The sequence below is a fragment of the Danaus plexippus genome, chromosome 6 (assembly GCF_018135715.1).
Source record: "Danaus plexippus chromosome 6, MEX_DaPlex, whole genome shotgun sequence".
NCBI lineage: Eukaryota > Metazoa > Arthropoda > Insecta > Lepidoptera > Nymphalidae > Danaus > Danaus plexippus.
Genome location: NC_083540.1, coordinates 7250787 through 7273093, shown reverse-complemented (window position 1 = coordinate 7273093; position 22307 = coordinate 7250787). Strand labels below are relative to the sequence as shown.

Sequence of the window (22307 nt, the reverse complement as noted above, 5' to 3'; positions counted from 1 at the left end):
TGACAACAGCATTTATAAAGTATTTTGACGTTTTTATTACTGTGTTGTCATATTTCCTTAACTTTGCCATAGAGTTAACATCAGAGGTTGAAACAAAAATGAAAAACTTATATGTAATTGCATATTAAACATTTATTATTAAAAAATTTTGATTTATTTAAAAAAAAATTAACATTTTCACTTTAATTATTTTAAGACTTAAATGGTCGCCAGTTATACAATTAATATCAGACATCATGATTTAAGTGTGAATAAATTAGAATCTTAATTCCCTTAATTGAGTACTTCTAATGCCATTTGGCTCAACGACGAGATTTTGTTCAAGTCCATTATGTTTCAAAAATAAAGTTTATAAGAAATCATTTTACTCGGAGACCCCACATAATAATTAATACGAACGAGTCAATAAATCGATCGAATAGATGGCGCGATAATGCCAACATTTTATTAATCAGTTTCACGTCCATCGATTATAATTCTATAATAAATAGAAGGAACGAGGCCGAAAATTAAATTAGTTTAAGTATTAAACATTAAAAAAAAAAGTGAATTTTTCTGTACAGTGTAAATGGAAATGTCCTGCAGTCCGATCTTAAATCAAGCAATATTAGACAACGGTTAAAATTATTTTGCGGGTAATGAAGCGTAATATGAAGCCACCCTCTAAAGACTATCAAAGAAGGAACATCTCTTGGGATAAATTACGTTTGACAGAATACATTTCGACACAACAACCGCAGTTGGTTACACCATTAATCACTGGTGGGCTCAAGGCAAAACAAAGTTTAATTAATGATTATTAAAGTTGAAGAAGCTACAACAGTCAATATTTTATGCATTCAAGATTTATTATTTAAATGATTCTTAACTTGAACGTTATGAAATATAATTTTATACTCCATTTTCGCCGAAACAACCAATGGTTATCATTGCTTTGGGACGGATGCAATCGGAGTAATAATAAATATGTTGCTTGTAATAAGTCGAACCGGTAAATTTATGTAATTACTAACCTGTTTTTATTTATGAAACAGCATAGCCTAATAGATTTTTAGAATGACATTGTTACAATTTTCTATACTATTAGTTTTGTATCTGAGCACATATGGAATAAAAATTTCAGTTACCAAAAGATAATCACGTAAAGATGGATAATTTAATTAATTTTGGGGCCATTAACATCTATTGAAAATCAGGGTTTGTTTTTATTGCTTGTCTTTTTAGTAAAGGCATATTTTTCTTTTTAGTGGTATACGAAAATGGACACTCCAAATTCATTGGAATTAGATTTCACTGAACATTGGGGTAACAATATTCACGAAGAAGTTTTAAGGGGCAAAGAAGTTAGAAGTGAAAAGGTTAAAAATAACAGCACAAATTCAATTTATGATTATGGTTTCGCAAACCTAGACTTCGATAAGCCATCGTGTTCGAAATATCGAAAAACAAATATTCCAAGGTTGGCTAGTTATAAAAACAGATGTAATCTTACGCAATTCTAACATTTTTGAATGGTTTCGTCATTTCTAGAAAGGGCACATCAGAAGACGAATTGTACTTTCTACACGTGAGAAAGAAAAGAAATAAAAAGGGAAGAAAAATTAAACCTTCCAAAGGTACAAGAAAATGCCAAATGCGGATCGCTGAACTCGCCGTACCTTCCAAACGATACTGCATTGAAACGTGGAGGAGCAAGTGGGACACTCTTCCTATACATATGGTTAAAATATGTTATTATTACAATGATCAACAAAAATTAAACATTATGTTACCAAATCTGATAGTTAACCATACCCAACTATGATTATGAAAACCTTTTAAAGATTTGTGTCGTCGCATAGCCTGTAAAATTTTAGCGTATGAAGTTTTAAACAACATTTTCATACGAAACCCATATATTTTTCATATATTATATAACTGTTAGGTGGATAGACTGAGACAAATTGTATTGGATCAGAAACCGATCGTTCCCATAGACGATGCGATCAGATGTTTCAAACAATACAAAAGAATAAACACAAGGTAGGTATTATATATTAGGTCGTTAATGTAAATTTATGTCACCTGTAAGCAATGTAATCTCTAGGCCTCCTTGTAAACGAAACGTACCAGAAAATAAGGAAATGGAAAGAATAAAATTATTATGTGCTATGTTTGGTTACCAAATAATAGCAAGACTATTACCTCCGCGCAATTTGACTTTGAGCTCACGGTAAGTAAACGCAACATTAGGATAAAAAATAACAGTTTTTAAATATATTATCTGTTGTAGCTTAACGCCAATATCATACATTATAAATGATGAAGTATCATTTCTCTGCCAAAAAAATAAATTGTCTAAACTACAAGATGTTGTTATTCAGAAGGAAATTGTAAACAAGGTAAATTGAATTATATCGTCGGCATTTGATAACAATAAAAATACATATTGATAACAAATTACAATAATAATACTAATTTAGCTTATATTTAATATTAAATTTTGTAAGTTACTTATGTGTCTAAAGTAAAATTTATATTTTTGCACAATTTATTGTTGAACCGAAACAAACTGTTGGCATTAATTAAAAAAAAAATTGTTCTAGATAACAAATTGGATAGCTGATGTGATAGAGCAGTCGGATTATAATTTAATGATGGAAGACTACAGAGGTTAATATTAGATATTTTTCTCATTTCAATACCTTAGCACATATATTACTTTTTTAATATTACTATGGTATTACAGAGTTAGAAAAAGAAGAAGGGCACATATGGGATATAATTGATGAAATTGTTAACAACGCTATAGTAAGAGCATATTACTTATAAAACTTTAAATAAAATAAAAATAACAAATTTGTTTAATACAAAATTTTTTCAGTTACTTTGCAAAGAACCAAGCGTTAGCAGTTCGAGTGTGGGTGCAAAATCTTCTGATTCATGTATTTATTATAGTAACGAGGACGACGGAACCCCTTCAGAAAGACATTCAGGTGACGAAAATGTAGATGAATCTGGAAATATAATATCCGATATCATAGAAAATATTATAAATGTTCATGATTACAAACCACGGGATGAAATTGAAGCATTACATATATCTATGGACGATAATTTAGACGACACAGGAGATGCTGATAGAAAAATATCATCCGGAAGTTTGGAAAGAGATATTAAAGATTTCCTATTGAAATACATTGAAAATGATCAGTCGGAATTGGTCAAATCTGGTCATCTGGAGTCGACTGATCCATCCGTCATAGATAATAGGATGGATAATATCGTAGCAAACGATTTTAATGAAACTGATCAAGAAAACGTTCGAATAATTGAAAAAAATACAAATGATGATATAAAAGAAACTGGGACTGATCTGACAGAACTTACTTCCGATGACAAAGGGCCAACAAATAATGCATTTAATGATGTTCAGAAAAATGAAAGTGACCACAATAATAGTATTGAAAATAGTCAAGAAGGTAGGAACGCAATGAAACATAACTTTGATGTTGAAAACGACAATAAAGTAATAAATGTTCCATCTAAACAAGGACAAGCAAACGGAATGAATGTGATACTATCACAAGATAAATTGGACGCTATAAAAATTGACAATAAAGATTCAGGCGTAGCAAATAACCTAACCACAATAGAAAATAATCTTGTTAATACTAAGGACTCCGAAGGAAAATCGCCATTTAAAAATGCTACTTCTGAAGACAGTCTTAAAAAAGTAAAATTTTCTAATATAAATATCGGTAATAATCTGTAGAGTGATCTATAAGGTACCCAAAAAAATGAGTAATTTTCCAACTTAATATTTTCAGATTCAGGACATAGACAACTAAATGATTCTGGGTATGATAATAATATCTTTATCCATTTCCTTAATAAAGTTGTTTGATATATAAAAATAAATGTAAAAATTCTACGTCTCTTATTTACAGCTTCAATGGTCAAAACGAAAACAACATACAAAAAAAAATTAATGTACATTTGGCACCCCCTAATAATAACTTGCTTAGTGAGTTTTATACATTTTTAAATAAATGATAAGTATTAAACAGTAATTTTAATAAGTGTTGAAATTTTATTCATAGGTGATGTGGATGAACCGTGGCCGGAAAATTTAATTTTCCCACTTGTTAAAGCTACAGTATCCGTCAGTAAATCTATATTATCGTTAGGTAAGATCATGGAAGTCGAAGAAAAAATTAACGATTCTCGCATTAATTCAAATATGGAAGATGATACTGAAGTAGAAGAAAATTCTGATGAGACAAAAAACGTCATAACCCTTAGAAGTTTAAACAAAGTCGCCGACAAATTAAATAAAGAAAACGTGACGAGCACTGACAAAGAAATTCAATGTGAATTAAACAGAGAGAACAGAAATGTAGGAACTGATATTGACAGAATACGTAGAATTAGATGTGACATGTTATCAGAGACACGTCTGTCTGGTATTGAAATCCGTCCAGAAATAATTATACACCAAAAGCCCAGTCGTGATGTTGCAAAAAAAGATAAAACTACTGAAATAAAATCGAGTGGGACTAAATACTCAATTCCAACAAATAACCCCTTTATAGGTATTCTTAGGCTTCTAATAAAAATCATAATTAACGCCTCCCTTAGAGATTCTTAATTTGAACTTAAATATTTAAGATTACCAGTCAAGGGAAAACGGTATACGAATTTGGTGCAAAGGATTATACAATGTCACGGAAAATTTGGATATGTGGTTGGACTGGCTAAATAATTCCTGCAGTCACATTTTGTATTTACATCAAAAAGGTAAGTAAAAATGTTTTGTGAGTCGTATAAGCTTATGGCGAGTCTATTTTCAGTCTAACTTCTAGCCCTTATTCCGAAAACAACCTTTGTCTTTAGTATTTCAGTGTAGGTTACTTTGAAAATTTGAATTTGCAGCCAAAATTACACCGTATGAACAAAACAAACAAAGCTATAATCAACAATGGATTAACTTAAGAGTTAATATTGACTCCGACGCGAGATTATGGAACAAGTTACATACCAGTCTTAAAATTGGATTAAAGAGTTATAAACAATATTACAAAAGACCTGAGGTACGTTATATTTTATTAAATATATTTAAAATGACTAAAGTATATAAGTGTCTTAAATTAATATTATTATGTATTTATTATCTTATGGCTTTAAACTCGTGAAAAAATATTCCGTAAGTCTATTCTGCCAACGCCCGCTTTAAAACTTAAAAAAAATAAATATTAAAATAAACTACGGTGACAACAGAAAAAGGGTGTCATGTTCGCTGTCGTGTTATTTACCTATATAAGGGTGTCCGAGAAAAATTAAAGTTTTATATTTTCAAAGCATACCCTCTAATTTTGGGTGAATCATGTCAAAATAGTTGATAATAAATAAAATTTCACGTAAATTGCATAACAGCAATCCGCGCCGAGTTCCATCGAAATTTTTCAGAATGTTGCATAGTAGGACGCGTGCGAAGTAACTGCTAATATCGTGTTTATTTTTATTAGTCAACACATTGTTTTTATTATGTCACCATGTCTGTGGGATTACTTAGTTCTGAAAAAGAAATATTTTTGGTCGGAGTTGTAAATCATAAGTTACAGGTTCTAAACTTTCCTCTGATGGACAAGTGCTGGGCGTTTATTTTATAATATTTGAAAATTCTATTTAAGTATCAATGACAGTTCAAACCTTTCTATTGGCAAGTGCATTATTTATTAGGAAAAGGCTACAAAACTTAATTTTTATCTAACTGTGTTAAGAAATTTGTAGCTTATACCAAAATTTGAGATATGTATTTGCCAAAAGATGCAATAAAAACCAAGATATGTTTGAGTAGCATTGACAAGGGTCTGTTACAAATTTAAAAAAAGTGTTTTCATACTGCACATGCCGATGCGCTTCAATTCTTTAGGTCTATCTTTATTATTGAAGATACTATTGAAACACTTAGCTGCATTGACAAGTTTCCCATAAGCATCCATGCAAATACAATGCTAAAAGTGATTTGTTGTTATGAACAAATTAAAGAATTAACGAAAACAAAAGTATAAAACACCGGAACCTTTTTTAAGCAAAAAAAAATTAATTAACTGTCAATGTCATATGTATATTATACAACTAAGGGCCACGGGTCACGACACTGGCAGAATATATGTGCATGTCTTTGCACGGATGAAGGCCATATTTAAAACATTAAACAACCACGGATAGTTTATGTTATGATCCTTCTAGTAAGCTTCTTACGTATAAGATGTTTTGTGTTTGCTTTCATCCTTATATATAACATTTACCTTCATTGCATGTATAGTATACTCTGTATATACTATAATAAGCTTAGGCCAACGAAGGTCAATCCTTATTCCTTATATTGTCACTATTGAAAACATCATATGAATTTTGAATTTATGTTTGCCAAGTCTGTGTAGCAATATACAAATATATTCTATAAACCTACCATGTAACGAGGTATTGCGTCAATCTAATGACATTAAACCATGATGCGTTATCCGAATATAAATTGAATTGAATATTTAGAATGCTTAATTTACCAACTGGATTAGGTACACGAGAACAAATTGATTGTCAGTTTAACTGTAGGTACGTTTAAACATTTCATCTATGTACATAATTTAATTTGAACCTACTTGGGGAGGATTATTTTTCTTTATGATTTGTTTAATAATATTTAGATCTTAGACACTTTCAAATAAAATAATGTTGGTTGGCAACATGAGAACAAACGTGCACAAGAAGCAGCGTGAGATTAACCATATATCAAGAGTGTTTTGCTACGGGCCCGCAAATCTTTTCTGAATACAATTTTCTACTTAAGAACAAATTCACTCATTCATAGTATGTTCAATATATTTCATTTCAAAAGTAAACTATGCTTAAAGTTTTCCCTTAAACTCGCTTATATTCTTATAAGTATTCATAAAATAAGTTGTTAACGCAGCCGCGATTGATCATTGCAACACTGGCTGATGGACGGTTCTGCTACTTTACAGCAACCAAGATCACTGGCAGACGAGATGGAAATATAAAACGTAACAGAATACTAATTTTCATTCAATCTGCTTACCAACACATACAACTTATAAAGTATTAGTTATTTTACGACTAAGCGTGTTGTAAATGATTAAATGTGACTTTACTGAAAGGGATGTTGATAATTTTCAGGGAATGCTTTTATATTGAAGATTGAATCTTGTTTATTATAATTAAAAATCTTATTTTTAAAAAACATTAATGTTTCTAGTGAAAAAATATAGAAAACAGTTATTTTTAATTTTCCCACTAAAACATTAACAATTCTTGTGACCATGGTGACCAACTGCATAATATCGGTCGGACTTAAGAATAGATGTTCAGTTTGTGTTTTCTTAGTTTTGCTTGAAAACTATAAAATAGCGACTAACATAACTTTGTTTCAAAGAATTTTGATGACTTGTATGAAGATAATGTTTCTTATAACCTGTATGGTAAATTACAGTTAGATTTACCAACACAAATAAATTAAGAAAAACACATATTACTTACTCAAAATGTATATGACGAAACTTAGAACAGGGGACAAAAAAAACACATTGGAAATTTAGTTTCTATTCAAATTTTCTTAATCTCCAAATAGTACAATTCAAGTCCATGGCAAAATTTCAAATTTTGAACCTTTAATTCCACAACATATAAATATTCTTACAGCCTAAATTACTTAAAGTGCACATTAATCTGGTTGAAGTCATATTTCCTAATATATGTGTCACGACAACCAACAAAAACCCATTTGCCATTAAAGGCGATATCTCTTATCCCATCACAATCTGAACCAGTAAGTTGGACCCTTAGATTATTGTGAGCTTCTAGTATTGACATCACAGAACAGTTACCATCCTGTCTTCCAACCACAAACAAGTCATCACTTAAGGTTTTTATACTCAGAACTGGGCTCGCAGATTCATGAATTTCTTTTACAATAGCACCATCTAGTACATTTAAGAATATCACCTGCAAGAAATTTATACAGATATTAAGACAAAAAAATATATGTATATCGAAAAAATACTATGTTCGACACATTGTCTTCACTGAATATTTTAAATTATTACCTTCCCATCGCTACCTCCTAAGATAACAGTTTTGTCAACAATGTCACAGGCGTTACAAGCTGCCTCCATTTGTATCCTATACAATTCCTGTCTCTTTCCAACATGAGCACATATCACTGAGCCATTTTCACAGCCAACTACTAGTAGCTTGTTACCTGTTGCTACCTGAAAATATTTTTAAGACTTTAGTTTAGTAAGCTGCAAGCTATTTATAATATATTTTCCAATAATCCTTGTAACTCTACATATCTCCAATATGTAACTTTATCTCAAGTGACCTGATGTGTGTTTAAATGTTATTGAACAAAGTTGTTTTTAATTCATTTACTATAAATCGGATGAACAATTAAATTTGATATGAGAGACTTAAGTATCAAACACTGACCTTATTATAAGGTTAACTTTTTTGTAGACAACGTAATTTGATTTTACCTCTCTTTCATTCTCAACATCAACCTCATCAGCGGTACTTGTAACAGCACAACAATTTATAGGTCCCGGAGCCTCAATAATGTTGTCTAAACAGTTCGATTCACCGACATCCCAGAGTTTAGCTAATCCATCCCTAAAATACAATTAGGTTAAAAATTCCCATTCACGAATCACTTATTAGTAACCTTGCGTTGATTTAGAAAAATTCAATGACTTGACTTAGTAAAAACTATTTCAAATAATGCATATAAAAAAAAAATCATACTTACTTACTAACAGAGATTACATTACGTCCCTTATCAACGATACTGACATCCATTATAGCCATTTTATGACCCTTTAATGTGACGGGATTTATTCCAGATTCAGCTGACCAGATCCTACAGGAGCCATCAGCCCCAGCGGAAAGAACAACAATACCAGACGGAAAGAATCTGCACTTGTACACCGGCCCTCCGTGTCCCTTTAGATCCAAGAGCTGTTCATCTATAAATAAAATTCCCTTTAACAAAATTGTCAATAAAATATAATCTTTGTAGCATTAAATTGTGTTCATATCTTTCTTGTTAAATTTCATAACTATAATGTAATGTGTGAAAAAAAATTTATGATACATTTTTATTCACACATTACATTTGTTTCTTCAATTTTAAGTAAATTTAACCTCAATATTTTGTACACAGATTATAATTAACACTATATAGTAATGATAAAATATTGGTTGATTAAGAATAATTGCTTCATTGTTAACATTAATTTAATCTCTTACTTGTTCTGCTATCCCACACAAGTAGTTTGTCTTGTTCACATGAAGACACTACCAGAGCACTATCAGCTGTTGACACTGATAGTATGGATTTCTTGTGCACATCATGGGCTTTTGTACATGCAACAAAAGCTACTTTCAAACCTGAGTCATTGTGTCTTAAAAGAAGAGTTAAATTATTCTTTAAGATAAGTTGATAGCTCTCCGGTACATTGATTTTGACTTTTCCATCTGACTGATTGATCGCTGTTGTTATTTTTTCATGAATACTATTTGTGTTCAAGTATTTAGCTGATATCCAAGCTTCTGATTTAGGCAATCTGTAGAATATTCAAGGGTTAAATAAATAAAAAAAAAATTCCCTCATAACCAAACCATTAATATTTACCTTAAAGCATCATGCCAGTCACACTGAATATTAATAACAGGATATGATTTAGACATCATGAAATTAGCTTTTCTTATAAGCTTTTAGATACATAAAAAAAATGTATTTTTAAATAATTACTAAATTAAGTAGTCTATATTTGTCACCAATCAGTTAATGTACATATTTCTATTACTTGGTAAAATTATATAGTGGAGTTCAATTCTTTTTTTAATGCATTTATGTACTTCGGTTGTTTAAATTGCAGGATCACGCTGTCAAGTTATTAATACTACAGACGTCAGTGTCACTGAGACACAAATTGGTGAGATAGGGGTTTGTATATTAGTTTTATCAAACGCACTGTAAATAATTTGTTAATAATTATTGTGAAGCAAGCCATAACATGAAAAGATATTGGGTATATATTTCAAGTATTCATTCTTTATGTTTAAATAAGATTCTGTATTATACGGCTCCGATTTATATAATAGAAAAAAAATGTTTGCTTTTCGGTTTAATAATATTTACAAAGTATAGTATTTCATGTGTTAAATTTATTTTAAATATGAGATATTATTTTACGACAAACTTAACTAGTTTGTTACATTGACAATAATAGATAAGAGTTCTGTAAAAATGAATTTGACATTGATTAACAAATATCAAAAAGTGTCAGATCTCGAAACAAAGTGGGCGAATTTATGTTTTGATTTCGTTCGTAGTTTTATGAACTTTTACAAGAAAACAATTTTAGAGTAATGTGTATTTATAATAGTTTATATCGGAAAAATGCATTTTTCTATCCCTGATTTACAACAATTTCGCGATGACAATGGAATCACTTACACAGTGCGTAACATTATTTACTACTTCTTATTTTATAAAATAAATATGTTCCACTTACGCTTTTATAGCTTACATATATTAATTTGCATGTGTTCAGCGTCATTTTCTTTGCAATATTTATATTTAGAGATATTTATCCCGTTTTCTCTAGGGCTACAATGTCTACATCGATGGATTCTTTCACTGCACGGCTCGATACAAACAGCTGCTTAGCCTTCACGAACAACTGCAAGCTCAATATCCGCACTTTAAGTTACCACAGTTTCCACCTAAGAAATTATTTTTAACTAACTCTCAGCTGGAAGAAAGAAGGACTTTGTTAGAAAAATACATTCAATTAAGTAAGTAGCATAATATATAAAACTTGTTACAAAGTTTGTGCGTTATATACTGAAATATGTTTAATTGTTCCAGTTGGACAAAATCCTGTTTTTGCAAATTCTGGTATACTCATAACATTCCTATTTTCTGCTCAACAAGAAACTCATTCAGTTAGAGTGCATGTAGTGGATATAGAGGTGTCACTGATGAATGGTTATAGAATACCACTGTCAGTGTCCTCAACGGATAGCTCTAGTACAGTCTTAGACATAGCATGCAACTATGTTAACCTGTCAAAAGATCTGACCAAATATTTCTCATTATATCTGTTTAATTGGAGCTGCGCTAAGGACAGACAGCCATGTATCAAGAAATTAGAAGAATATGAATCTCCCTACATATCCCAAAAGTATGTGAGGCCGGAAGACAAAATTGTGTTGCGGAAAAGGTACTATATGTGTTATAAATTAAATAATTTAAATTATTCATATTACTTCTCATTTCCTATGCCGGTGATTAAGGATGCTGCAAAGTAACCGAAAGTTTGGGAGTATGTTGTTAAAAATAATTATATTATAACTGTATAATATGAACATTTAAAGCATATTCTATATTTTTAGTTACTGTTAATACATATATAAAAAAATTTATATTTCAGTTACTGGGATCCATGTTACGACCTAGATTTAATGATAGACAGGGTTTCACTAGATTTATTATATCTCCAACTCATCGAAGAACTTGATCTCGGCTGGATGGTTGCCGATCAGGGGACGAGGGAAATTCTAAGCGATCACGAAGCTAAGAAACAAAAGAGAGAGGTGAGCCTGTAACTATTATTTAATTTCTTTATCATGTTCAGTAATGTTCGGATTTGTACACTGATTAATATTCGCGAATTTTAAAGCGCATTGTACTAATAGAGCTCACGGTTCCTTGGGAAACCAACATCCCAAAAGACCATGTCATCAAGGTCAACAAGTATTACGAGTTCACTAACGAACTCACTAAGAATATGTTCGTTGTAAATTTGTACGCGGTAGAAGTAGGAGCGAGAGGTAAAACAGCCAAATCTCTCTACAACCTGCTAAAAGACTTAGACCTGCCAAGAACTAACATCAGTTCATTTTTGGAACGTGCGTCGAAGGCAGCCCTAGCAGGTTCGTTTCATATTTGGTTGGATAGAGAGAGGAGCTTGGACGGTTCAGGTGAGCGTTTAACGCGCGTTAGTAGGGGCTCCTTAAACCTACACCTGGGTCGCAAGTCCCAGGCACTGTTGAAGCTCCTCTCCCTGCAACGCGATGGACCCGGCACCCGCACGGTGGATTCATGGAATGCTGAGAGGTTTCATTCTTGGATATACAAGAATAGAAGAACATATTTATTCATTGAATAAATAAAATGAATGTGGGACTTTTATTTTTATAATTTTTTCATGTTTGATTATTATTACGTTGAGTGAATCATTTTTTTTTAACACATGTGATGTCATGTGTTTTGACAGTGATATTATCATTGACTTCAGTGACGGCTGACTCATAGTTTAATATTCAATATGCATATATTATTTTTTATTATACGTACGCTTTGAGCATATTCGTTTTACCTGTTAATATGAGATATAATTTGGCATCAGTTCAATGAAGCATCTCGGTGATGCAATCTGTGGTGTTATTTTTCTTAATGATTTTCCTCGAATAAGCATTTGAAGTGATTATTTAAACCGTCTTTGTTTTACTTGTTAAAGTAAAAATTCTATATAAACAAAATATATATAGTTAGTACGAGTATTTTGTACTGCAAATTGTTTTAGCAGTTATCTATCAGTTACGAACCAATAACTGTAATTCGAGCCTGATGCCAATGCGCATTAGGTTAATAATTTATAAACTAATTAAAGCTAATAAAAGCTTCATTATAGTTATCTAATTGCCTAATTCTAATGTTGAAACAGATCGCCCTTTTTTATCTGTATTTTTATAAATATTTAAAATGAGAAATGAAATCAGATGATGACTTTGTCGTAATGACATATTTTCATTATTTCCTGCAATGATAGTTTTCATTTATTACATTCGTTAATTTCCGTTCAAGTTTTAAGCTTGGATGCAATCAGTTGATATTAAGTAAAAGAAATACAAATATGTATGATAGATATTTTGATTGTGATTTATAAAAAAATATATATATATTTCGTTTATTTAGGTATAGTTTACAAGAGAATAATTGAATGCAATTGATATTATTTCAAAAACCAGCGATAGAGACAGATTTTTTAAATATTTTATGTAAGGTTGATTTCAAAATGTACAAAAATTTTTTGTTTAAATATTCCAACAATAAAAGAAATTTGTGTGGAGTCCCTCCGCGCGGAAGATGTAAAACTACGTTACGTACAAATAAAGATAGGAACAGGTAGAAATCAATTCTTAGTGAATTCATATTGTTTCTTTGCTTACAATTCACAATTGACCCACCCATTCACTCTCGCTCCGTCTCTTTCTATTCCCCCGCCCCAGGAGCGTTGAACATTTAACGCAACCTTGTTGGAAGTCGCATTAGAAGGTTCACTTTAATTATATGTAATTCAATGTTTTCTTGTTGTACGTGTATTGATTTGATGAATTTATCCAGTACATAGAAATGGCCCGTACGTTGAGGCACTACGGCAGTGTTCCCGCCGGTGAGGCGATTACTGAGGCTATTAACGTCGGTGATGGTAATGGCTCTATCCGAGTAAGGGTGTCTCTGGCGTCCAAGGAACTGACCCTCACCAGCCTCGACACAAGACACGAACAGAGGTACAAAGTCACCAGGATGAGGTGCTGGAGAATAACTACCTTACACACTGTGAGTATATCGGCATACCTTCTACATTGTATTCCCCTACTATAGTACGACAATACTATAATAGGGGAGAGTCAACTTATAAGTTTGCACTGTCAAACTTGACAGTTGACAGTTTTTCATTTCTCAACCTTCATTGACACTTCGTGATAGCGAAGACTTAGGACGCCATTACGACGTTACGATTGATAGACGAAACGAATTTATGATAGTACTGAAATTCACATTGTATACAGTAAAACATACGTCTACACTTGTAGTAAACAAACTCACGTTCCCATACTTTCTGTTTATGTTATAATTAGGACGTGGTTAATCAGCATCGTTAAGCAATACGTTGTTCTCGATAACATATCAATTTCTATTATTAATAATATGAAAAGGTTTCATACAGTTTCCATAACAAATTCGACATGCAATTTAAATTTAAACGGAAAATATGCGTGAAATTTCATATTCAACTTTCACAAAAAGATCGCAAATTTCTTTTTTTTTTTTTTATATTAACACTGGCATAATATGCGATAATTTTGAGTGACACAAAAAAAATATATATGTTTCAAAATATTTTAAATTATTATGAAATAAATATAAGTAATTTATCATTATTGTCACCTACAGATGGAACGTCAACAAACGAACGGACACGACTCCCTGATGGACGAGCCGAGTAAAAACTTCGAACTCTCCTTCGAGTATCTCATAAGCAAAGACAATCTCGTTTGGGTCACGCTTAGAACAGAACACGCTATATTCATAAGTGTCTGTTTACAGGTTTGTAACTAATTAAATAATATTTTTTTATTCAAAAAATATACAAATTCAAAACTTATACACATAGCTCGTATAATAATTTTAAAAGTCAAAGCGTTTTTTTTATCAATATAAGTGTCCACGATCAGGTCTATCTCACGTGTCAAAATAAACGTGTTATTAAAAATATATTATAAACAAATACTGTGTTTCAGTCAATCGTGGAGGAGCTGATGCGTCAGAAGAACGGCGAAGGTCCTAAATCCCCTCGTTGTAAGCGAGCGAGTCTGACTTACCTCCGACGTGACGGTTCAACTCACCTCATCACACCGTCATCCTCCAGCGATACTCTCAGCTCTGCGGTCAGTATTGACACTTTATACACTTATTATATACTAGCTGTTCCCGCGTCCTCGTCCACACGAATTAGTTTATGATAACCAAAAAAAAAAAAAAATACGATATAACACCTCCACACTTTCATTTACATTACATTAGCGCACACATTTGTATATACTATATGATAGCCTTATGGGCGCTGCAGGCCTAAATGGGAGTGGTAAGAGACCCAGAAAAATAAATGGAGGGGTGCTAAAAATAATTTATTCTAAAAGTGGGCAACACTCAAAATAAATTCGATATATAACATAGTAAATTAAGTAATCAATTTATTATAATTGTTCCATTAGAATGGCGATTCATCTGGCAGTTCGAGGGAATTGTTTTCAGTACAAAAGCTAACAGAAAAATTCGCATCAGTGGCCTTCAAGACGGGCAGAGATTGTGTTGAAAACAACGCGTTTGAGGCCATCGGTGATGAGGAACTATAAGGGTTTGAATTATTCTCCCAAAGAATGACCAGCAATGAAAATGTAGTTGATGCCAATACTGTACAGAATTTATTTTATACTTATGAAGTATCCCCCGAATTTCTTTTTTTTTCTTTTTTTGTGTACATAAACTTTATTAAGCGGTTATAATAATGAGATGTTTATTTTAATTTGGCTATGAATACATTGAGCCATACGCTTGCCATATCTTGATTTATTTATACTTCTAACAAAACATGAATATGATTAAGAATATTTTTGTTCTTCAATTTTAATTTCCTAAATAAAAACAGTACATTAATAAGTATATCATGTATGTAATGTTAAGTGTTGACCGACAACAGAATAAAAAAGATAAATATTCATATAAAATCAATGTATTTTAATGGTCTTAATAGGTGTTTGCAAAATCCTATAATTGGTAAATAAGGACTAAATCAAAGTCCATTCTTGATAAATACTGGTCCTTAATATTCTCAAATGTCTCAAGTTGTCCAAAGAGTTTAATTTGCGATCATATTTAAGTCAGTGTTGCCATCATCAATTAATTCATATTCTTATAATATGAAAATTTTATATCACTAGTTATAAATGACCATTACTCTTTTGTCTATACATATTTGGGCCAATAAACACCCCATGATATATGATATTCAAAGCTAAAATTAATATAGAATTTATTTTTAGACAAACATGAACAATTATAATTTTTACTATATATTAAGTCTTTATTTCCTGTACATGTCACTCCTGATTTTTAATACTAGTTTTTAATTTACGACCTAAGTTTAACATAAATCTGATTCTATTGATCAAACGGTTTTCATCTAAACTTGTCTTGATAAGATATACATAGATGTAAAGCATTTGCGATTAGAGAATGTCTCTTTTTTTTATACATAAGTATAATAATTTTTGTTTGTTATTTTATATTCAACATATCTCTGTAATTAAGTCATATTTAAGTCAATGAATTATGAATTTGGGAAATTCTTTATAATTTAGTACAATAAAATGAATATAAGTAAATGTTCTCTGAAGTCATCAAAATATGTTTGTAATATTTTTATTGTTATGTACATTTTTCTTAATAAAATATATTTTCACATTAATTTTTTTTTTTTTTGGATTTCAATAAAATACTGTTTATTTATTAAACACTAACTTTATTTAAATTAACATAATATGATGTAGCACATGTTGTTGCCGAGGGATTAAAATTCCTTTTCCCATTTTTCACGTTCTTTCCTCTCTTTAATAACTTGATCCACAATGGGGGTAAGGTAGAGCTTGTCTTCTTCATACTTTGTCCATTCTTCTTTGGGCAAGACTATTTTCTGCAAGGACAGCTGAGTAGCACGGACCAAACGGAAGTTACGTTCATCCACAACATGGTCTGGGAGACGGCGTAAAGCTTCTTTCACATCCTCATTTTCATAGAGGCAGTCGTCTCGGAGAAGGCCTTAATATAAAAATTGCTACTATACTTACATTTATAAGTACTTTTTAGTTTAAGGTTTCAAATATTTTTTAAAATGAGTGCATGTTTACCACTGTATAGCATCCCTGTCTGACTAACCTGATTGGTTTTAGTTATTATATTAAAGAAAATATACTGTTTCTCCATAGTATTATTTACCCTTAATATACTTATTTTTACAGCCATTTAAGTTTTTGAAGGTTTTGAATTAATGATATCAGTATAGATAATTTTCAATAATTACATACCATATTTGTTAAATCCAGAAAGGTTGTATGCCCATTTGGACAAACTGCCTGAAAATAATGATACATGGTTATATAATATGGAAATCAATATGAAAACACTTTGCAACCAATTAATCCATGAAAGCTTACTACGCAAAACAGCAGTCGTTCTCAACGCCATAATTCTTGTAGTATCACAAGTCTTGTAAAGATCGAACGAACTCCTTTAAAATATCGTGCGAGAATTCTGATTCTACGACATCGAACTTAAGTTTGACATTGACAGCAGGGAAAATCTTATAAAATCAATTGTCAAAGTTTCATTACGACAAAGATCTTTTTTTTTTTGGAAATGTTTTTACGACTCTGGATACGAAACATAAAGAAGTAAATACATATGTGTTTCTATTTTGTGTAACACAAACCAAATTTTGATTAATTATTTTTATGAAATTAACGGAACCTAAACTATTGCTGAAAAGAATTATCCGTAAAGTCAAAGAACAGTTATTTTTTTTATTTTGATAAATAATTGTCTGAAGTTACGGAATATTACTTAAAAAAAACTCTCTCAAACAGTTTGTATTTACTCTAAGTTATTTTCATAATAATGTTTATGTTTTATCATACGGTATGTGTGTCCGTGTTTAAGAAGGAAAACTTGTTGAGAACAGCTTTACAAGCATTTAAAACTTCCACTTCTTAAAATTACGATAAAATATATTCAAATCAACCTGGATATTTATTTATAATATCATATTCTCAACATTCAAATAAGGAAGAAAAAATTTAATGTTTGAGATCAATTTTGTATTTAGTAGATATCAAATTTGAACATGTTTAGCTAAGTATACTACTGTTTGATTTCAGGATTATAGATTAATTTCAGGATTCAAAGGTAGTGTGACCATCTAAGAATGCAGACTTGATTGTGGGTTGTAAATAAAACACAGAAAAAGTAGATTCATAACAAATTCAATTTTTATTTAAATATTTAAGTTTGATTTTTGTGAGTCAAAAATAAACTAACCGTTCATTTAACCAGTTAGTTTTTATCAAAGTTTGAATAAAATATAGACGTTCACATAATGGTTCAGTATTTCTACCTGCCATCCAAATTAAAGGTGTTCATATTTTTTGACATATTGACACATGTTACAACTTACTAATTTACAATAGGTACCTAGGAGTCAGGACTTATACATATATTATACAGGTAGTAAGTACATAATATATAAATGAATGATTACAGACGTAGAATGTTAATATTATTCTTGACAAAGCTCGTTATAAATGTTTTTCATCCATTATATTTTCATCCCTAATGATATGTTTTGTTTTATTCATCAACTGAAAAAAAAAATGAATAGGTTAATTATCTTATTAATATAAAAACCTCTTACATAAAGAAATAGTATTTGCAGATTATATGAAGACACGATGTGATGTCAAAGATAAACACGGCTCGGTGGCTCATGATAAAATATTGTTACTCGTGCTCTATTCGTGTCTCTTATCAACATGTTTATTTGTCACTTGGTTCGTCTTTAAGTAAACTTCGTATAACCTCGCTCGACCTCCTAGTTCCTTGGCCCGCTTATCACAATCAGCATGAATAAAATGAGACTGCGAAAGGTAATTGATTCACATTTGTCTCGCGCTTTGTTCAGTTGTACATCTCGTACAATCAAGTTGGGTTGCTTTATTTGCTGATACAAATATTTTAGCTCTGTTTTAAGGGAATACTAAATTAGTGTTCATTAACTTAGTGATTTTTTCGTCCATTCTGCATCCAAGAGGAGGAATGCAAAGTGACTGTCGTGACTGTTTGGGAATTCGTTTTCGAATTAATACCCTGCACCAGACCTGGAAGTGGTTACATCAGACAATCGCACTACATGAGTATCTGATCTCCCTCTCTTCGGCAGATACTGACGCCTGCACTGTAACATACTAGTGTTTTTAAACTTTAAGTGACTTTAAATTAAGTTATTAGGACATTGCCCGTCAAAGGTTCATAAAGAAAAGTATCCATTTTTCATAACATAAAAATGGCTCAATCAGTGCTAAGAAAAATTGCCATGAGCAACATGTTAGTGATGGTCGGTTTGACAAGACGAACCAGCTCTCGAAGTTTGACAACAGGTAAAAAGTTGGCTACAACCAAACCCAACAGTATCTTACCACCAGAGAGGGAAGTCACGAAGTCAGTATTTATGTCTCAGTCTACAGACATATACACAAACCTGGCTTTAGAAGATTGGATGTACCGCAATATGGATTTCAGTAACCACCATGTGATGATGGTGTGGCGTAACGAGCCATGTGTTGTCATCGGTAGACATCAGAATCCGTGGCTTGAAGCTAATGTTCCATTTCTGAATGATAAAGATATACCTCTGGCTCGACGCCACAGTGGAGGTGGAACTGTCTACCATGATCGTGGAAACCTCAACATCTCCTTTTTCACTCCAAGAGACAGACATGACAGAAAATATAACTTAGAAATCATAAAGAGGGCACTCTACAGAGATTTTGGAATTAAGGCCCATATTAATGAACGTCATGACATTCTTGTCAGAGACAAGTACAAGGTATTCTTTTTACTATTAACATTTCAATGTCTGTCAGAATCTGCTTTGATATTATAAAATATATTAATTAATTTGTACTTTTAGCTACTTTTTTTTATCTTAATTTCATTACTATGTCAGATCTCTGGAACAGCTGCGAAACTGGGTCGTACATCAGCATATCATCATTGCACACTTCTAGTCAATGCTAACAAAGCAGATCTCAGTAAGGCTCTAGCAAAGAGAGAGGTGAGTTACTTCCTGAATGTGCTCTTGATTACTTCTTTAGTCATAACATTACAAGAGTCTGAATAACCATTAGTTTAGGCTACATAGATAAATAAAATTTCATAAAAACATTACATTTCCTTAGAAATCTTTAACTGAGAACAAAAAACCTGGTATTCTGTCGAAACTATTCTTACACATATTCATTAAATTACATACAAGTAGATTCTAATTTACTCTTTAAACTTGTGTACTTGACTCACCATTGTTTTTACAAACAGATTGTACTGAGCATGAATAATTATAATTAATTTTGTTTGTATTGAATTACAATTAAATAGTGATTATAAGAACATAAAATCATACCACTCATTTAACATGATTGATTTATTTCTGTGCTAACATTATCTGGTCTACTAACATTAACCTGACCTCTTCCCTCCACTCATATGTGATAAGATCACTTATTCTATAGCATGGCATACAGACAAAGGCGACTGCGTCGACGCCTTCCCCCGTGGTCAATTTGGTGGACGTGAACAATAGAGTCACTGTGGACAGTCTACAAATTGCTGTGGGTTACGAGTTCCTCAGAACTCCAGCACTTCATTTGGAAGACGGCGGTGAAAACCAGATCTCAAAACAAAGAGGATTCCAGTTTATAAATCCAACTGAAGACTGGTTCCCAGGTTGGTATATATGGATTATAACAAAATAAATTAAACTAAAATATGAAAATTTATATTTTATTTCATATAACACACTCACATACAAATTTAAAGGATGTATGTTTATAGTAAAATGTTATATTCTCATTACAGGACTTTCAGAATTGAAGCATGAACTGCAAACATGGGAATGGTCATTTGGCAGAACTCCAGAGTTCACCGTGAGCAGATCTTTCCCTGTGCCGGAAGATTTACTTACTCCTAGTAAGGTTTACTCGGCTACTCAAGAGCTAACTATTACTATGACGGTGGAGAAAGGCCTGATCAATGACGTCACACTGAATATACCGCCGGGTTTGGTTGAATCTGGCTTCCACGGGGAAGCCTCTGTCATTACACACCTTAAAGGCAAGAGGTTCACATCAGAGGCCCTCACTGCCCTTCAGGAGGCGATGCTTCGTCACTCCGATGGTGAAGTCAGGAAATTAGATGACAAAGAGCAGTTTGTAGCTAAATGTTTTGACCAAGTCGTGAACACTATCTAGATCCTATTTGTTTAATCACATTTTCTTTTGTTGTAAGTATTATTATTGTGATTTTGTTATTGTCCACTGGTTGTAAATTTTATCACTAAGGTTTAAAGGTTACAAGCGATTATATATAAAAATATATTTTCATATTATGAATGTTATGTATATTTTCATGCTTTTGATACTATGCTTTTAGATGCTACTAGTGTATTTTTGCTACTTACAAATTTCCTTTGTTTTTGGTTAGTTTATTTTTTTTTTTTTAGTTTAGTGATTATTAATTGAAGAGATTCGTTATGTAGTGTAATGATACTAGTAAATAGTATTGTTTATGCAACATATTAGCGAGTCTCAGAAGCATGCGAGTCGCACGTTGAACGTCGAACGCTACAAGAATGCATCATATCATTTGTTTTAGTTAAATTTTAATTTCTCTACCCAATATATGTACCCTTGTAATGTTGTAAACGCATAACGTATACGTTGTAACTTTTTAATTTTAGTTATCGTTTGAATCCAACATTTCATTTTTCAGTTTCCACTTTTTGTATAACATCTGCCCTAAACGGGTACTTTTTTATATGAAATGGACATAAGGCAAAGTAAGTTAATTTAGGTTTTGTATTAGCTTTAATGTGTATAATTTGCAATAAAAGTGAATTTTAGTGTTAATAATGTTTATATATAAATGTAATTGAAGTTTAATTAAATAAATATTTTATTATAAAAAAAGTTTTATTATATATCATATCCTTATCGACAGTATTAAAAATCGAGAAATTTTTCTTTGAATATCCTACGAAAAAGATATACAATTTCCTTTTAAGAGACCGCATTAAGGGAAAGGTTAGTTTTGTCCCGAAAATTTTTGTTTGATACAAAAAAGTATCTTTTAAACGAATAACGACGCTGTAGAGCATTGAAGCGTACATTAACGATGGATTAATAAAAATATGCACGTTTGTCCTCGCACAATAAAAACTTGCTTGGGTTGAGCTTGCTCTTCCTCTCGCTTTCAGCAGAACGGTGGTCGTTGGCCGCCACTGCCAGTACGCAATCAAACACTGTGCGCGCGTACCGTGCGCCATATTGATTTTCACGTTGCCATGTCAACCGTGTGCTTACAATAAACGCGGGAGTTTTAAAAGTGTTGTGTTAGTTGATTATTTTATTATCACTGTGATAAGTAAGTACACTTTGACTAATTAATATAGAATTGTAATCATCATAATTGTAAACACACATATATTGTTAGTCTAAAGATAAAAATAAGCGGGAGGTAAAAATACCACATTGTTATCAAAACGAGTTTAAAAGAGGTCTTGACA

The 22307-nt window shown here is 31.5% G+C and overlaps 5 protein-coding genes across 7 annotated transcripts in view; 4 read left to right on the top strand and 1 right to left on the bottom strand.

Annotated features, from left to right (window-relative positions):
* The first annotated feature begins 1041 nt into the window (after positions 1-1041).
* On the top strand, positions 1042-9576 carry LOC116777908 (uncharacterized). Of its 2 annotated transcripts, XM_061529828.1 has the most exons (15): positions 1049-1141; positions 1248-1459; positions 1531-1720; positions 1925-2022; positions 2087-2212; positions 2273-2381; positions 2586-2652; positions 2729-2790; positions 2864-3740; positions 3810-3840; positions 3930-4006; positions 4083-4574; positions 4651-4779; positions 4915-5072; positions 8904-9576. In XM_061529828.1, the coding sequence occupies exons 2-15, from the start codon at positions 1260-1262 to the stop codon at positions 9030-9032; spliced, it is 2745 nt and encodes a 914-aa protein (XP_061385812.1). In that variant the 5' UTR covers positions 1049-1141; positions 1248-1259; the 3' UTR covers positions 9033-9576. The 2 variants fall into 2 exon arrangements, with proteins under 2 accessions (XP_032527595.2, XP_061385812.1); XM_032671704.2 differs by having other exon boundaries at positions 1042-1459.
* Positions 9577-10334: 758 nt separating this feature from the next.
* Positions 10335-16385, top strand: LOC116777915 (sorting nexin-17). Its single transcript, XM_032671719.2, has 8 exons — positions 10335-10525; positions 10674-10863; positions 10937-11291; positions 11502-11664; positions 13478-13693; positions 14312-14464; positions 14659-14805; positions 15133-16385. Exons 1-8 carry the CDS (start codon positions 10466-10468, stop codon positions 15271-15273), a joined length of 1425 nt encoding a protein of 474 aa, XP_032527610.2. The 5' UTR covers positions 10335-10465; the 3' UTR covers positions 15274-16385.
* A 33-nt stretch (positions 16386-16418) lies between these two features.
* LOC116779191 (cytochrome b-c1 complex subunit 7) lies at positions 16419-17289 on the bottom strand. Its single transcript, XM_032673387.2, has 3 exons — positions 17131-17289; positions 17002-17049; positions 16419-16735 (listed from the first exon to the last, which is right to left on the bottom strand). The coding sequence occupies exons 1-3, from the start codon at positions 17159-17161 to the stop codon at positions 16488-16490; spliced, it is 327 nt and encodes a 108-aa protein (XP_032529278.1). The 5' UTR covers positions 17162-17289; the 3' UTR covers positions 16419-16487.
* A 1594-nt stretch (positions 17290-18883) lies between these two features.
* LOC116778800 (lipoyltransferase 1, mitochondrial) lies at positions 18884-21711 on the top strand. Of its 2 annotated transcripts, none has more exons than XM_032672827.2 (4): positions 18884-19574; positions 19695-19802; positions 20269-20470; positions 20603-21711. In XM_032672827.2, exons 1-4 carry the CDS (start codon positions 19032-19034, stop codon positions 20992-20994), a joined length of 1245 nt encoding a protein of 414 aa, XP_032528718.2. In that variant the 5' UTR covers positions 18884-19031; the 3' UTR covers positions 20995-21711. The 2 variants fall into 2 exon arrangements, with proteins under 2 accessions (XP_032528718.2, XP_032528717.2); XM_032672826.2 differs by having other exon boundaries at positions 20257-20470.
* Positions 21712-21856: 145 nt separating this feature from the next.
* Positions 21857-22307, top strand: part of LOC116779066 (uncharacterized) — a 44029-nt gene continuing 43578 nt past the window's right edge. The window contains exon 1 of the mRNA XM_032673218.2: positions 21857-22165. The gene's annotated coding sequence lies outside the window, so the exon portion shown is untranslated. The remainder of the gene's footprint in view (positions 22166-22307) is intronic.